This window comes from Chelon labrosus (assembly GCF_963514085.1).
Source record: "Chelon labrosus genome assembly, chromosome: 11".
Lineage (NCBI taxonomy): Eukaryota > Metazoa > Chordata > Actinopteri > Mugiliformes > Mugilidae > Chelon > Chelon labrosus.
Window position 1 is genome coordinate 22021523 of NC_140344.1, and position 18034 is coordinate 22039556.

The 18034-nt window shown below is 46.4% G+C and overlaps 1 protein-coding gene across 1 annotated transcript; it reads left to right on the plus strand.

Moving 5' to 3' along the window:
* Nucleotides 1-811: 811 nt before the first annotated feature.
* On the plus strand, nt 812-17455 carry tshz3a (teashirt zinc finger homeobox 3a). Its single transcript, XM_084554919.1, has 2 exons — nt 812-1222; nt 13113-17455. Exons 1-2 carry the CDS (start codon nt 1183-1185, stop codon nt 16421-16423), a joined length of 3351 nt encoding a protein of 1116 aa, XP_084411045.1. The 5' UTR covers nt 812-1182; the 3' UTR covers nt 16424-17455.
* The last annotated feature ends 579 nt before the right edge of the window (nt 17456-18034 follow it).

Consider the following 18034-nt stretch of genomic DNA (forward strand, 5'->3'; position numbering starts at 1 on the left):
AGGCCACTTCCTCGGCTTAGTGCCCGGCGTATTTGCATTTCACTGATTTTTGAACATATTGTCTAATTGTACATCATATTTATGTATAATAAGACTTTATCTAAAGTAGTTAGTGCCAATACTTAACATAGCAGCTTCATATAGATAGATATATAGATAATAGTTTAAGAATAACAATAAAATTTTAAACAAAAAGGAAAATATTGAATATAGTGCACACTGTATACATATATATATATATATATATATATATATATATAATGTGTGTGTGTATATATATATGCATGTATATGTATATATAATTAAAAACTTAAGAAATTTGATAAAGAGCAAGTGAGCATAAATAAGTGGACATGTTTAGTGTGTGTTATGCACGTTGGATAAAAAACGTGTCATATTACGCAGAAAATCATATTAAATACATTCTGTATCGCAGTTTTAAGGTGTTTCATTGCGGCAAAACAAATAAAATGCAATTTTACGACGAGATTTTGAACTATAATAACTAAAAAACACATCCAAAAGTCACAACTTCTCGTTGAAACATCACCGATTCAAACTAAAACGTGATTACGCGTGTTATTCTCTGACGAAGGATTGTTTTTTGTTTGTCTTTTTGCGCCTCGGAACAACAATCAGCCTCCCGTGTGTAATAATCAGCTCCTGAGCAGTGATTCAGATGAAAACCAGAGGTAGGAGGACACTCGTGTTTTGGTGTCCGCCCCTCTCTGAGAAGTAAAGAGTTAACGGAGCGGTGGGTTTGCCCATTCTCCTGCTGTGAGTGACGCGATCATCTCTCTTATCCCTCAACTTTGCCTGTTGCCAGACCAGGCAGCCGAGGTGGACGCTGGCTATCACCGCTGACATTCTGAACGCGATCAAAAAAAAAAAAAAAAAAAAGCAAAGGGAAGGGAAGGAAAAATAATAATAATCACGTTCGCCCCCACCTTATTTATTTACTGTCCCGCTGACTTCCCGTTGCAGGCTGCTATTGCCGTAACGATGATTTTTAGTTTTTCTTTCCATCGGACTCCCCGTCTACTATACGAAGGCGTAAATCTTTTTTGAGTAGAGGTGGATCTTCCCGGATACGACGAAGGAGTAGCTATATTAAATAAAGAAAAAGAGAGAGAAGAGAAGACTTTCACGGAAATCCTCACAGATATTTTGTTTTTCCTAAAAATGCCACGGAGGAAACAAGAAGCGCCCAAACGCGCAGCAGGTACGTGTATCCAACCGGAATGTGCGTAAAATAGGCTTTAGCGGTGTCAAAGCTGCTGCGGTGTGTGTTACATTTGTTTTGTAAAGCTCACATCGCAGCCACTGCATTTCCGTTTCCACTTTGTGTCTTTTGCTCTCTCCGGCGACGCGCTTTATCACTCTTGGCCACTCTTGCGAGACCCCATAGAAACTGTCACCTTTTCTTTTCTTTTTTCTTTTAAAGCGGATGTACTGTTCGGGGCTTGTGTGGTTTTCGCTCCCCACGCCGCGCGCTGCGGCTGCTGTAGCGCCCGTCGGACGAGTCGGCTGCTGTAAACTTTCGCTTCCCATTGTTCCAAACTTGAATCCCGGATAGTTGGCCGATCCCGATCCCGACGTCGGCGTGAATTCGATCTATCTGTAATGGGGCCGAGCCCTCTGGAAACGAGCGGTGTTTTCTTGATGGTGATTGCCCGAGGCGTGCCATAAGGGGAGCATAAGGGCTTTGTGCGCATTTGATCCGAGCGCATAACTTCTTTGCACAAGCGGAAAAAAGCCCTACCTCCGAGGTTTTTCTTTTCTTGGGATAAGATAAACAATTTGAGTGCAGACAATGGGGGTTTCGTGGGCTGGAAGGAGCCATAATCGACAGTTGCCATGTCTGATTTGACGGTTGATTGATTGGCTGTCATGCGGCTTTGATCTGATCCTTCCCGATTTGCATCAGAAAATCACTTCCCACCATGTGCTGCAGGCCCCTGACGTCACGTTTAAACCACTTTGAAAGGCCCTGTGTACTTTTTACTCTCTCTCTTTCTCTGTCTGTCTCTGTCTCTCTCTCTCTCTCTTTCTGTCTCACACACACACACACACACTCTTTCTATCTTCCTGTTGGTCAAGTGACTCACGAAAAAAGTGAAAGAAAGGAGGGGGGACAAAGTGGTTTCACAGTGAAACATCATGCACACAAACAGACACACACTTCCAGCAGAGAGCATCACACTCCCATGCGCACACACACAGAGTCACACACACATACAGTGGGTAGAGGAGGCGGGAGGAGTGGGTTAGGGGTTGTAAAAGGAGCCGTGTGCTATGTAATGGAGGGGAGGAATGGGTTTGCTCTGTCAGACCGGGCCGTCACAACGGCTTTGTTTCATGTTTGATTTAATTGTCTCTCCCCTGACAGGCCCATTCATCAATGGCTTTAATGGTCAATCAGAGACAGGCTGAGTGAGTGCTCCCATTCTGTTTAGCCATAAGCTGGCCTGGGCTTTTATTTCATCAAAATGCCCCAGCCTAATGTACATGCTCACTGGCTCTGAGTGGCCGCGGGGAGCACATAAAGAATGACTGAAAGCTTTCTGATTTCAGATCAGTGAGAAGGATGTTTTTCTTTTTTTTTTTTTCTCTCCTTCTTCTTCTTCTTCTTCATCTCCTCCTCCTCCTCTACTCTCCGCTCTCTCCTCCCTGCTACACTGCTGTTTCTCTGTTGACGAAAGGGAATAAAAGGCTGTAATATGGATCGTTTTGTGTTTTTAGAAAACAACTTTTTCTCCCTGAAACCACGCTCCTTTGTTCATTCATTCATCTATTCATTTCTTCATTTTTTCATGCTCCCCTTCCACCCCTGTCAGTCAGCCCGTGCAGCTGCAAGTTATAAAGTTGTCAACTGTTCAGTGGCACACAAAGGGTGATGATGAATTGATTGCAGCACAGAGCATGGTGATAGAGAGAGCAAAGAAAAGGATGACAGATGATGGGCCTTGATTAGGGACTTAGGGGGAGAGTCAGCCCACTGCAACCTTGAGACTTGCATGAAAAATCTACCCCCCCCACACCTCCTCCCGCCCCACCACACACACAAACACGCATATACACACCCACCCACCCTGCTTTGCACTCTCATTGTCTCTCAAACACACACACTCTCTCAGCTTTTCTCCCTCTCTCTCTCTTTCTCTCTCTCTTTCCTGTCTGAGAGGGTTTCTCTCTCCACAGTAGAAAACTTGTTTTGCCTGCTTCATTAGCGTTGGTCCAATTAGCCGTGAGGCTGATGGAGTCCTGACAGGCCCTGTGATTGGAGATGACAAGCTCGGGGTGCCCAGCCCAATGAGGTTTGCCACCACTTTGATGTAATCAACTTGATATTACACAGAGACGCTCGCCTTTGGTTGTGCTGTAACTCAATTTTCTGCTGCAGGTGACAAATGGGCCTGCGTACCTGGGTCAGGTCTGAGTGCTCTTAACAACCGAGGGCAGCCGGCCACGTAAACAACCGAGCAAACATGAGCGAGGGAGAGTTTCCCGGCTGTGGAAACGCAGACCTCCTTCCTTCGTGGCTGGAGATTAGCTTTGCCGCGAGCTCCAGGCCCGGAGCTGTTGAAATGGCTTCGGGAAGTTGAAAGACTCGGCCGAGTTATCAGGAAGTCGACGTCGAGTTTGCGACGTGCGTGCAAAGATGCGACTGTTTTATTGGAATTCCTGCAGAATGGATGCAGTGTAGTCACTGTGTCCGGAGTGTTGCAAGTGACGGTGCACTCTACGTTTTTCCTTTTTCAAAACTTGCACTTGTGTAAGACTGGCTTGGAGAGAGACAGAGTACGGAAGGAGAGGGGTAGAGGAGTTGGTCTGATTTGGACAGTACTCTACAGCAACAGTTTCCTCTTTCTGCAGGGTCAGGATTACGGCTGCCAGACTGGCAGCCATCACTCATGTCTATCTGTGAGTGTGTGTATGCACTCAAATCCGTGGGCATGCGCTTTCTGATTTGTTGGGTTTGAATGCGTGTGCGGTTTGGCTTGTGATACTAATAAAAGGAATGGTAACCGTAGAGCACCTGCTGGGGCCGGGCCATAATTCTCTGCACCCCGTAGGCCTAAAGTTTCTTCTTCTCTCTTCCCTCACTCTTTGAACGTCCGTATTTACCAGTCTAGAAACTCAAGACACAGATACGGAGTGTTGACTCTAGTAAAGACGCGAGCATTTACGGCACACATTGCAGACACACGCACGCGTGTTGTGGCTGGGTTGTAAACGCAGCTAGCAGCTAGTGAAGCAAGCTGCTTTTTTATCTGTCTGTCTTCCTGTTGTTTATGTGTGAAAAGCATGCCCTTACGGAAGCAGCGGGGGAGCTCCAGTTAGGACTTAATTGTTCAACCGACATACGCGCTCTGACAGCACTAGCGAGCTTTAACAACAATACGCCTCCGCTGGCGTTGTTTGCAGGTGTGAGCGAGGCAAATGTTTTGGCCTTGCAGGCCCCGTTGCTAATGAAAGTCCTGTGGCTGGATTCCGGCGAGGTTGAGTCACGTCTGTGATCTATGTGTCTGATAAGTGCATACCTAATGAGGCTGTGAGCACCAGTGGAGGGAGGGAGGGAGGAGGAAGGCTGACAGAGTGTTTCCCACAGGTATTGACAGACGCCTTTTTGTTTTTGCCATAGGCCTTTACTCCATAAATCCTGCCTGTGTAATGATAACAGTGCCACCCTGCCAGCAAGTGACTGAAAGAGAGAGCATAAGAGAGGAGAGAAAGAGGGCAGAGGGGGAGGAAGAGGAGGAGGAGGAGGTGCCAGTGGTGGGGACGATGAGGAGGAGAAGAGCGGGGGCGTTGAAATGGGCCTTGTCTCCTTTTTAACACACACTTGGCAGATGTCAAGCCATAGGGTTGGGCTTTAGGAGAGAAAAAGAAGTGTAAGTGCTGTAGTAGTGTCACAAATAGAAAACCGTTAGCCATCCACTCTTCCTTTCAGCTCTCAGTGTGCTTTCAGCCGAGGTTTTCAGCCGAGACTGCTGTCTGGGCACTGAGTCTTAGGCTTTGTAAAAATAGTCCCACCGCTGTTGTGATAGATGCAGCTGCACTGTGGCGACAATTGGGACAGGCTGGATGCCTCCAACCCCACCACCCACCCACCCTCTCTCTCTCTCTCTCTCTCTCTCTTTCTCTCTCCCTCTCTCTTTCTTCCTGTCTCCCACCCCTCCCAGAGGTAGTGAACGGCGTTAGAGTCTGGTGGGATGTGTGCTCTTTTCGGGGAAACCGAGCTGCTCCGGTCTTCAGGGGTCCTGAAACCCAATCCAGAAGGAGAATAGCCCGGCCATGCCAGAGAGCCGATTTCCTTTTCAACAGAGTCATTTATCACTGACCCACCCTTCGCTTCTGACACGGTGACGTGTGTCATTTATCAAACAGGCTTTACCAGACACAGAGAAGGGAGGTGGATAGGGGCAGAAAGGAAGAGAAAGAGAGAGTGAGAGAGTGAGAGAGAGAGAGAGAGAGAAAAACAAGACAGAAAGTGGACTGAGAGAAACAAAGAGAAAGGGAATGAGGTGCAGAGTCGGCGGAGAGAGACACACAAACGACAAATTTTGTGTGTGTGAGAGAGGGAGAGTTTTTCCAGAGAAGAGTGAGTTTTCCTGAAACCCTTGAGGAGAAGCGCTTGGGAGGGGAGATTTTTTCGAGATGACAGGGAGGATTGAGTTACACTGAGTTGTGTTTTGATGAGTGACAGAATGTTCTTCCATGACACGTCCGTAGATGTCTGAATGAAGGGGGGGGAATATGCTTTGTGAGTATACAAGTCCGACAAGTGCGTTGCCGTTGTTTACTCATAATATATGCACAGCGCACGCGCGCAGAGGCGCTGTAGGGGGGCGCACGCGCGTGTGTGTGTGTGTGTGTGTGTGCACGCACATGTGGCCATATGGCGTCAATGTTTAATGCTGAGTGTGTGCGTGCTGCTCCCTGATGAACAGAGCTGACAGGTATCACTCATGCAGCAGCCTGGCCTTTAAATGAACCCGAGCTGCTCTGCTCTCCCGTGGCCCTAACAGGCTCTCTCCAAGATGGATGCTTCTTTAAAAATCAGATTAATGATGGATACCAGGCTTATAGTGCCATTTATCATGAAGAATATTATTTAGGCCGGCCGTGTATGGCTGTAACTGGAGAGCCAGGACGAGAAGAAGCAGGGTGGAAAGCCTTAGACAGACACTCACTGTGTGATGGATGGCTGAGCGCTCTCTCTGAGTGTTACTAGACACCAGTGCCGCAGCAGTAAGCCATAATCAGATAGCCCAGGGATGTTTATCCCGCAACTACACTACCCAGATTGCCTTGCCTGGAGGGTTGCTTTATGAAAGGTATAGTCTGTCATTATTATCATCTTTAAAAAGTTAGTGGAATCACACACACACAACTCTATAAACACTGAAGGGCATCAAGAAGCCTCTAAGCAGTTTATTGTTATTATACATTTCAAAATGACCTATTGGATCCGACTTAACTGACTGTAATGATTACCTAGGAGTTTCCACTTTGCTTTTCCCAGAAGAGCCTCCAGATTCGAGCCGTTCCCCCAAAATCCACGAGCAAAAAAGTACAGTGAGAGGTCAAGGCAAGGCCGCCTCTACTGCTTCTATTGAAAAGTGGACAAAATGTTGTTTTGTTTTTTTTGTCCTCTTCTCGTTCCCTTCTATCTGTCTCCTGCCTCCTGCCTCCTCCTCCTCCTCCTACACACCGCCGTGATTTATGGTAGCCATCCATCTTCAGCCTGCGTCCATCACCTCCTCGTTGCTAGGTGATCATGGCAGCAGCTGTGTGTTTTGCGAGCGGGGTTGTCGGTTGTCCCGTTCCCCAGCCCCAATTTTATTTTTATTTTATTAAAGTTTTTACTTTAAATGCGGTTCCAGCAATAAAACGAAACCTTAAACCCGGAATTGATCCCTTAGCCTAAACTTTAGCCCTGGAGTTCTTACTCTTTATGTCTGTAGTTGCACGAAAGTCAGAGCTGTCATAAATCTGTGTCAACCCTTACTTGAACATCCAACCTTTTCAAGCGTCTGTTGTTCTGTCCTATGTCCTACTTTAATACTTCACTGGTTGTAGTGAAGAAAGGACACAATGACAAAAAAAATTAGATAACTGCCTGTCCTGCTATGACATCCTCATGATATCACTTAGGCAGGGGCATTTCGGATTTTAAATGGCTTCGGTTTAATCCAGTTGTGGAGCATTACGTCGAGGGTGAAAAGAAATATGAACGTCCAAATTACCGACAAAGCTAGCCGTTGCAAATCGATCTGCTGTTCCAACTGCAGCTTGGTTGCATTTCGTTTTATAACATGATGAGAGATAAAACGGCAAGTTTAGGCGCGCTGTGATAAATTTCCAAATAGCCGATTTTAGTGGCTCAAAATAACCGGTGTTTGCTTCGGGCTTCGTGCTCCAGGCTCGGCTGTGAATGTTAACAAGCAAAATGTTTTAAGCAGTAGTGTCAAAAAAGGTCGGACCAATCCTAGTATTTAATTTGATTTGCAAAATCTCCCATTTTCAACCTCCAGGCTTATGACATATTTTATATATGAGGTCTAAACAGTTCAAGAAACGTCTGAAAATCGAGCTTTCCTTGAAAACTGCTCGAGTAAGTTGTAGGGAAAGATTGACATGAAGATGTGGGATAGCTGAAGGAAGTTTGACTGACTGTGTATCATCAGACGAGACGGGCTTGATGTGCACGCCGGGGTGGAACATCGGCTTCCTGAGGAGTCTCGGCCCTTATTACTACTGCCCTTGGTTCTGCACCTGTGGAAGTAGTTAAAGTATTTTTTTTTTGTGTGTATGTTTCCATTTTGTTTATCGCTTATTGTGGCTGCTTCGCGCCGAGACCTCCTGAGTCACCTCGTTCTCTTCCGCGTCGGAGTAAGTAACGGGAGGTCTTTATGTGTCCGCGGCTCGTCTCGTGTCAGATAAACTAGATGAATTTTCAGGTCTTGAAGGTCTGTATGTGCAGCTGGCAGCTTTGAGGTCCAGTCAAAACACAACAACCAGCTGAGGGTTGAATGTATTCCTTTTCTGTGTGTGTTTGTGTCTCTCCCTCTCTCTCCCTCTCTCCTCTTGCTAAGTGCATTGACAAGGTTCAGCCCTAAGCTTTGCCTGGGGCCAGAATGATCTCTCTGTTTTTCCCATCTCCCATATCACACATCCTGCACTACAATCGGCGGACACAATGCATTCACAATGCCATCAGGGGGTAGCCGAACACACACACGTATAAAAAGTGACAAAGACGTCCTCGATCGGCTGCAACGCGATAGCCCGTGCAAACACAACGCAGTAGCAGAGCATTAAAAACCTGGAAAGTGGGCAGTGCGGGGGGGGCGGCCTTCTCGAGTCGTATCTGAAAAAGCGACTTATGTCAGGACTGGTTAATTTTTAAAATGGCCACAGATCACCTGTTACATTTTTTTCTCGTGGGACTTTCAGCCAGCTTGTAAGGATCAAAGGGAGACGAGGGAGGGAACTAAGTTTGATTGAGTGTTTTACTTTGACAAATGTGTACAAGAGAAAGGCATTTTAGGTATGTTACTGATCTGCTGCTATTTTGACAGAATGGGGCTGTTTTGGACTAAATTATTCTAATCTATTTAAAGAGTTTTAGACAGCAGGGAAACTTGAGAGAGCAAAAGGCGGTGGTTTATGTTTCTTTTTTGTGTGTGTGTGTGTGTGTGATTGAGACTGGGGTGACTTCCTGTCCTGTAGTGTTCTGGAGCTGTTTCCTGTCAGTAAGAGCCCCCCGCCGAGGGGCCGCTTTGGTTTAAGGTCATCGGGGTCTAAAGGCTAAAATACTGTACACATGTCGAGACTTAAACATCATGGGGCGATACAGTTTAACTCCCTCTGATCTTTAAATAGCCTAACCGACATTTAATCGAGGTCTCGGATGCCGCATTTATCCTCCGGTTCTCTTCTTTTTTATCTTTTTCCGTCGAACGAAATCACAGCATCACAGATAGCTGCAGAATTTGGGCTTTTTCCTGTTTTTAATTTTTATGGATGGCTTTGAAACAATGCTGTAAGCGAGCTATGAGAGACCACCCATGCAGACAACTTCCTCTTAACCTGTGCCTTTGTACACTGTACAGTTATTTAATGACAAAGATATATATATATATATATATATATACATATACATATATTAATCAAGCTTGCACAATAGAACTGAGCATTTCTACCTACATAAAACAAAACGTGTGCTTCGATTTTTACCCTATGCACAAGATTGGCTTTCTCGTATTTGTATTTCTCGTTCCTTACCACATTTTTCACAATAATTTCCGGGAAAATAAAGAGAGACGGTGTATTATTTTTTTGTCTCGACCCTTCATAGACATCATTTGTCCATGCAGTCCCTTTTGTAGTGCAAAAAAAAATTAAAAAATATGAAAAATAACAGATAAAGTATGGCGCACATGATGACCGCACAAAAGGACTAACCTTTTTTTTTTTTTAAATCACAATGCCTCTGGCAAGGTTGTGTTTTTGACCAGGCAGTCGTTTGAGCACAAGGGTGAGATGCAGGTAGAGTTTTTTTTTTTTTTTTTTAATGACACATCCTGTTTACTCTGCTCCTGAGTTGGGTGTGATCTTTCTCCCAGAATGTTTCCCCAGCTGTGGGAGCCTGATCAGGAATATGTCGGTCATCAAGGAGGGCTGAAAAAAAGAAAAAGTGTTTTCACGCGTTTTTTGATTCGCTAATAAAATTGCAAACTCAATTCTCTTTTTTTTTGGTTTAATCGTTAAAGCGTACGGCAGAAGGTACGAGGGTTGTTTTGGAAGGCGGCATCGAAATCGGACGATGATTTCCACAGCACGTATACGAGGAGGAGTAACCCACAGGACAGAGGGAAGGAGACAGGGAAAGAGAGAGACGTAGAAAGCCTCTGCTTCAGAGGCAGCCACAGCACCTTCCTGCTTAATCACCCCCTGTCCCTGCCCTCTCTGTTGTTCCCGATCGTCAGAGCAGCACTGCAGTATTTCTATCAGATGATCTCTCCCTCCTCGTCTGCGGCCCTTATGTTTATGAAAATGATACTCCACAGGAATGCCTCCTGCATGCCAAGATGTCACTGTCTTTCCTCATCGCTCGCATCTACGTGTATGAGTGTGTTTGTGTGTGTGCCTCTGCGTGTGTCTGTGTGTGTGTGTGTGTCAGCTACAACCGACTTGACTAGCCTTATTTATAATTACGTGGGGGTGTATTTGAGGATGTGTATGTTAAGGCGAAATGTGTGCTCCTGCATGCGAGACTTCCATTTTCTGCAGCTCGTGTGTTTCTGTGACTTTGTTATTTGCTATTTCTGCGCGAGCTGTGACTGAATGCTGATTGTGTGAAAGTGCACCTCCTACCCTTCTTATCCGCCACCCCACCACCACCACCACCACTACCCCACCACTCTCCACCCCAAAGGAATCATTCATGGAACCTAATGATTCTTGTCTTTCCACGTGGCATTAGCTCAGTTTATCATTAGAAGAACACACACGCACACACACACACTCTTTCTTCTTCATTTTTTCACACCAACACACACACACTAGGAAAACTCATACATTGGCCCTGCACCATATGCTTAGTTATTAGTTAAGGCTGCATCCAAGAGTATTGTTGTATTCATAATATTCATAATTTATTCTAAGAGAGCCTCTATACTCCCATCACCTTTTATTAGCTTGATAAATCACCTCTGTTGTCAGTCAAGGCAGGGAGAATAATTGGATGTGGTTGTCGCCCTGTGTGATGGATTATCAGTCATTGGGGATTAAATTAACAGATAGTGCTCAGACATAATGGTTTTTGTTTTGCATTTTAAATTGCCTGGGAGCACGGTTTTACTCTATAGGTTTTTTTATAGCTGGCCCTTTTGGACTTCCCTCCCCATCCCCTCTCTGTGCTATCTGCCCTTAATGACAAATGAACAATAACCCATAGGGCCGCAACTCTATTAGTATGAAATGTAAAACATTTACTACCAGGTTAAGGCACAGATAGAGGCCCGGGATGCAGGCCGAGTTGCTTTCAAACCGGATGTAGCACAATAGCTAGACAATGCCGAAGAAATATGTGGAGTATTTTCCCGTTGAGGAAAAGAAAGGTGACCTGACAACTTGGTCAAGCGATGTGCAAGGCTCGCCTGATGCAAGCTGACATCTGTGACCAGCTAGTCTGGACACAAACACATTAACTACCTCATCCTGGCTGGATTTCCTCTTTCAGATCAGAATCTGACATGAATACCTTCCAGAGGAGAAGCAGAAGAGAAAGTACGAGTGAAAAGAAAGAGGTTGTAAGTAGTCACTTGAGCACCGGCCGCAGAGAGATATCTCCCTTGTATGTTTGCCCACGCTTGAGCGATTTACTTCCTCGTCCCCTTTCTCCGTTCTCCGAGACCCCTCCCTCTCCTCCGCGTCCGCATTATCATAATTGTGTCCAGAACATGAGGGGCCGGGGAAGTGATCATGTCATTTTATTTACACCCTGCTTGGCCCTCTTTACAAACGACATGCCACTGACTGCCAAGCGGACTGGGGCCCGACGACATCTTTTGATCAGGGCTGTCGGGGCCTATCAGCGGAGAATGGCAGGTAATGGATACCCAGTGACAAACCAAATCTCCGGGAGGACGGAGAGTGGGCCGCACCTGCCAGGTCTCCATTAGGCTGGCCTCTCAGTGGGGCTGCCTGCTGACTCTGCCCCCAGGGTCCAAATCAGACCAGCGCCAGCCGCATGCCTGCCTAGAGATTGGCTGTTAGCACTGGAAATGAGAGTTATTTCAGCTATGACATTTTTGTTTAGACTGGATGCGTGCGCGTGGGGTGGCTGGGGGAATCAAGGATTTAGTCACAGTGCTTGTGTGCGTGTATGTGTGCCTGTCCACATGCACAGCCTCGGACTGTGTGAGGGCTCTAAGGCGTACCTACGCGTCCTTTCTGCGGCATTTGTCTTCGTTTACAGTAATGCCCGAATGGCGTAAGACCTGTCCACAGGCCATCCACTATTTTCAGAGATTATTTGTTTTTCCTTAAGTTGGGCTGTGTTGTGAGTGAAGTGGCCAGGAAATGAGAGAGCGGGGGGGCTTGGTGAGAGGGGTGAGTGGTGGGTGAGTTGGCGTTAGGTGGGTAAAGTCGTCGCCACAAAGGAGCCCAGTGAAATGCACACACAAAAAACATATGCACACACCCACCCTTAGCATATTTATAAAGTTAACAGTGGGCGCCAACATGCAGAGTGACTGGTCACTTATGCATCACCATCATGCTGATGATCCTAACTCATCCTCTTCATCCTTCTCTTCCCATGATCACATTTCACTACTTCATTTAACACCTATTTTGAGATTTAATATTTACCCTTAAGAAAATAGTTTGAAACAACCGCATTTCATTCATAATAATAAACAAATCAACTAACTTCATCCCACGTGACTCTGCCGTGTGTCTATTCAACATATCCAAATTTCATCGACAACATTTTGACACCCCTTTCTTGAAATTCTTCAAGATACTGTATGCTTTTCTTCCTGTGTGCATGCGTGTGTGTGTGTGTGTGTGTCAGTATGCATGTGTGTGTAATCAGAGAAGAGGCAGATGAAGAGGCGTCAGACATATTAACTGACAGATGGAGGTTGATCCAACTCATTTATTACCCCAGAGGAGAATGCCACAGTGAGATTGGGCTTCATTAATTTCAGATTTAGTTTTCATTTCAAGCTGTTGCGCCCTGAGATAAATAAAATGGTGCATTATGTTTTTGCCAAGATATTTCTTTTTTGTTTTCCTCCAATAGAAGGAGTGAAAGGAGGGGAGGCATAAGTTCCGTGTGGCTGGGGTAGTATATAAATACAGGCTCGCCTAGAGGAAAATAACACCTCAACGGTTGATGAGGTGAAATGGGATGACTGTAATTTCTCAGCTCAGCTTTAAAGGCTCCCACACAGATGGCTCATTTATCCCTGGGAGTCCTCGGGCACACATAGCAGGGAAACTTTTTCTCCAGTTATTCTAACATAGCGTGTTCACTCCCTGCAATTTAACTCATCTCTTTCCTTCTCTCTTTGTCTCCATTCTCCTTGCAGCCTATTCTCCTGAGGAGCTGACAGAGCAGACTGTGGAGGATGAAGAAGCAGAAGCAGACAAACTGCCCTCAGCACCCCAGGATGACCTTCCCATGAAAGATGAGTTTGTGGAGGAAAGCGTAGGGACTGCCAAAGAGCAGGCATGTGACCAAGAATCAGCTGAGGCCACAGAGCTCTCAGGACAAGAGATGGACAGTGAGTCACATGTGAGTGAAACTAGTGACCGCCTCTCGGACTTTGAGAGCCCCTCTAGAAAAGTCGAGGGCAATCTGGTCACGGCGTCTCTGAATGCTGGCACTAAGACACCTCCCATAGGCATGGACACCTTAGAACAAATGAAGGCTATCTACTCCAGCTTCCTAACTAGCCCTTTGTGGTCACCTCTGAACTTTAATTCTGCACCTCTACAAACGCAGTCTGCGGCTTCTTCTGCCGAGAAGCCGACTCGCAGCAACAGCACTAGTAGCAGTAGTAGCTGCAGCAGCGGTAGCTATGACTGGCACCAATCTGCGGTGGCAAAGACACTACAACAGCATCCTACTCAGAGCCGTCACACTGCTCAGTCTGAGCCCAGCCTCTTTAGTACAGTCCAACTCCACAGGCAAAACCCAAAGCTGTTTGGCTCAATCTTCACCGGGGCCAGTAAATTCCGCTGCAAGGGCTGTAGCGCAGCTTACGACACCCTAGTGGAGCTGACGGTTCACATGAACGACACAGGCCACTACCGTGATGACAACCAGGACAAGGCAGGCAGCGGTGCAAAGCGCTGGTCCAAACCACGAAAGAGGTCCCTGTTGGAGATGGAGGGGAAGGAGGATGCACAGAAAGTTTTGAAGTGCATGTATTGTGGCCACTCATTTGAGTCCCTCCAGGACCTCAGTGTCCACATGATCAAAACCAAACACTACCAGAAAGTGCCTCTGAAGGAGCCCATGGCCCCCGTGGCAGCCAAAATCATGTCTTCTAAGAAAAGGGGACTTGTGGGGTTGGACCTCACTGCCGCGCCACGCTCTAGAGAAGGAACCCCAAAAGCTAAGCACCCACAGGCCGACCTGAGCGAACACTCACAGAAGCCTTCCTCCAGCCCCTACACCACCCCCAATAGCCGCTACAACCACCAGAACGGCGCAAGCTATGCCTGGCAGTTTGAATCCAACAAACTCCAGATCCTTAAGTGTATGGAGTGTGGGAGTTCCCATAATACACTCCAGGAGCTGAGGACCCACATGATGGTGACGGGACACTTCCTGAGAGTGACGAGCTCTGTAGGAAAGAGAATCAAGACACTTCCTGAGGCCACCTCCCCCAATCCTGGGAGGGTTACCACACCTCCTGAACAGAGGGTCCAGTCTGTACCGCTGGCACCGTCCACGTTCTCTCCTCCACCTCCTCAAACTACCACAACTCCCCCTGCCAACTCCCCTCCTCTGAAGGAGATTAAGAAGGAGGAGATGGAGGAGGAGTGCACTAAGCAAGAGACTTTTGGAAAAGAAAAGGAAGTTGTAGTTACTGTTGGTAAGGAGGAAGAAACAGAGAGGGAGGAAAAATATGACATTTCAAAGTATAGCTATCTTACTGAAGAGGATCTGAAGGAGAGCCCTAAAGGCGGGTTAGATATTCTGAAATCACTGGAAAACACTGTGACGTCAGCCATCAATAAGGCCCAGAGTGGAAATCCAAGCTGGGGGGGCTACCCTAGCATCCATGCAGCCTACCAATTCCCCAGCGCCCTGAAGCTCCAGCAGGGCAGCATGGAAAAGAACTCCCAGATGAAGTACTTGTTCAACGGTGGGGACATGGCGCTGTCCTCCCTCGCCAAGAACCAGCCCCTCGTTTCCCCACCACTTAGTCAGTCATCCCCCTTTCCCAGCAACAACTTTCAAGCTATGGAGGATTTAGTGAAAAAAGTGACTGAAAAAGTAGCAAAGGTAGAGCAAAGGGTTAAGCAGCTGTCTCCAAAGAGGGAGAACCAGCTCTCCCCCTGTAGTAGCGAGGCTGGAGATTCACACAAGGGAGGAGAGGCTGACTCACCTCGGGAATGGAGGGAAGTCACCCCAGCCAATAGCGACAAGGGAAGCCATAGCGACAGAGCATCCCCGGCAACAGAGCCCAAGAGAGAAACGGCAGTCGAATCCCCACTTGCCTCCACACTGAGATGCAGTACTGCCATTATCACTGGTCATACTCCTCCTGAGCAGCCCTTTGTCAACCCTCTAAGTGCGCTTCAGTCAGTAATGAACATTCATTTGGGGAAAGCGGCCAAGCCCTCTTTGCCAAACCAAGATCCCTTGAGTCTGCTCTCTAAGCTCAGCCAGAGCATGGCCGAGAAAGCCGCTGTGGCCACCCCTCCATCACAGACCAAAAGTGTAGTTGATAATAGCTTTTGCCAACCCAGTGATGACCAACCTATGGACCTAACGAAAGGGAAAAGTGATAGAGGAGGTTCCGTAGGCCCAGCCCCCCTAACACCCTCATCCACAGGCTCCTCAGTCTCCCCCATCTCTGTCGTTACTCCTGCAAAACTAACAGTGGTCTCTCCCTACACATCCAGCAGCCCTCTTCATGAAAATGCATTGTCGGATATCTCAGACATGCTGAGAAACTTGACACAGTCCCACCATGTCGCAAAGCCTCCTTCACGATCCCGGGTCACAGACAAAACCGAGGTGGTAGGCTCTACCCACGACGATGACGACGCATCCCTGCATGGGCACAAGCGCAAGGGCCGTCACTCCAACTGGAACCCACAACACCTCCTCCTTCTGCAGGCCCAGTTTGCCTCAAGCCTGAGGCAGACGTCAGAGGGGAAGTACATCATTAATGACCTCAGCCCACAGGAAAGAATGCACGTGTCTCGTTTCACGGGTCTCTCCATGACCACCATCAGCCACTGGCTGGCTAATGTCAAGTACCAACTTAGGAGAACAGGCAGAACCAAGTTCCTCAAGAACCTGGACTCCGGTCAGCCCACATTCTTCTGCAGTGACTGTTCCTCACAGATCAGAACTCCAGCAGCTTATGTATGCCACCTGGAAGCCCACCTGGGGTTCAGAATCAGGGACCTGGCCAAGCTGTCGTCCAAACAGACTGCCAGGGACTCCCACACTCTCACTGAGAAACTCGTGCCCCTGGAGTCCTTCCTCACGCCACAATCACAAGACGACTGCAATAGTAATGGGACAGTGTACCGCTGCCAGCTATGTGTCCGCAAGTTTGCCACCAAGCACGCCATCAAGCTCCACCTCAGCAAGAGCCACGGGAAGTCTCCGGAGGACCATTTGCTATACTTGTGTGAACTAGAGAAACATTAAACGGCTCTTTGCAGTAGATATACTGGAAAACATATGTAGAACTGACTGTTAAAAACAAAAGATAAAAACAGAATATTTGAAATGTGTGTGCGATAATGCACAAAATGCCATAAACTACTGTTAAAAAAAAAAGAAAAATATATCAGCACAAGGTGTTTACATCTATTCGGCCTATAAGCATTTCTGATTTCTCTGTATTTCAAAAGACGTTTATTTCACATCAAAATATACTGTAGGTCAAAGATATTCAGTCTGTGTTCACTGTGGTGAGACAACAGAAGACTGATGGAAGTACATTATTATTATTTTTTTTTGACTAGAAGTTTGGCTTTTAACTTGAAATGTATTAACTTTATTGTATTTATTTTAGTTTTTTATTTTTGTGAGTTCGGTTTGATTTGCTGCAAATAGACTGCATGTTTTAACTGTTACGTTTGTACAGTCCTGTCCCGTCGTGTCCCCGATTTTAAAATGCCCTTTCAAACGGGTCATTTTTTAACACCTTAAAACAGCCAAACGCCTGGGAACGCTCCTTAAAAGAATCTGCCAGACAGCAGAACTTCATTGCTTGTTTTTTATAGTTTTCTCTGTACAGCCTATTGATTTCCTTGCTGATTGTAAAAGCTGCCTTGTTCTTTATCATTGAGTGAGGGGCACTTTAAATCCAGGTCTGTGTAAAAAAACAAAAAAAAGAAAAAAACAAAGAAAAAAACAAAATGTACATACCGTGTGTAAGCTTACAATTTGCTGTTTAAATTATGCATACTTGTTATATTTCCTAATTTAAGAGGACTATGACTATCCACTGGTGCAGAGCCTTTGAAGAAGATTAAAAGGACACTGTTTTGCACAATAGTTTTATAAATGTTATTTGATAAAAAAAAAAAATAGAACAATACAGATATGTTAATGCCTTGTGCTTCTATGATTAAATTGAATTAACTGCTGCATAAAACCATTGTTTTCTTTCGCATTCACCTACCAGAGATTTGCAGATCGGGGTGCACTTTACTCAAAATGCAACACTCACGTTTGAAAATGCTCAAAATTTAAATTGCGACATGGCAAAGTCATGCAGCAGAAAACAAAACACTCCCAAATGTTGTCACACATTGCCATGACTAAGCATTTACAGATGCTGCATCTGCAGGTACACCAAACAGAACGTAAAAACACTCCACAATTTCCTCTACAGTTTTCCTCACAACCACAATTTGTCAAGTATTCCTGGTGATTTCTGTGTCGTCGCGTTGTTGTTGGGGCGGACTCGAGAGGTGCGAGTGGTGCCACTGCCTGCAAGGCGTCTGGCAGGTGGTGTGTGCTGCATGTAAACCACCAGATGTTTCTGAAACGAGCCACTGGAGGAGGAGGAGGCAGGCGGGCTACAACAGCAGGCAGAGTGGGCTGATTACCACGGGGGCTTGGATGCCATCAGGAGCCCTGGGCACAGACAGCAGATCTGGCACACACCTGGACTCAAAGACTGTCCCTTGGAAAAAATAAAGCGGATCCTATATATGCGTGCTGAGACAAGCTGACAGTGGTGCAGAATGCACAGACAGGTGCTATTCCCTCAAAGCAGGCTTTTGGATCTAACAATATTACTGGCAG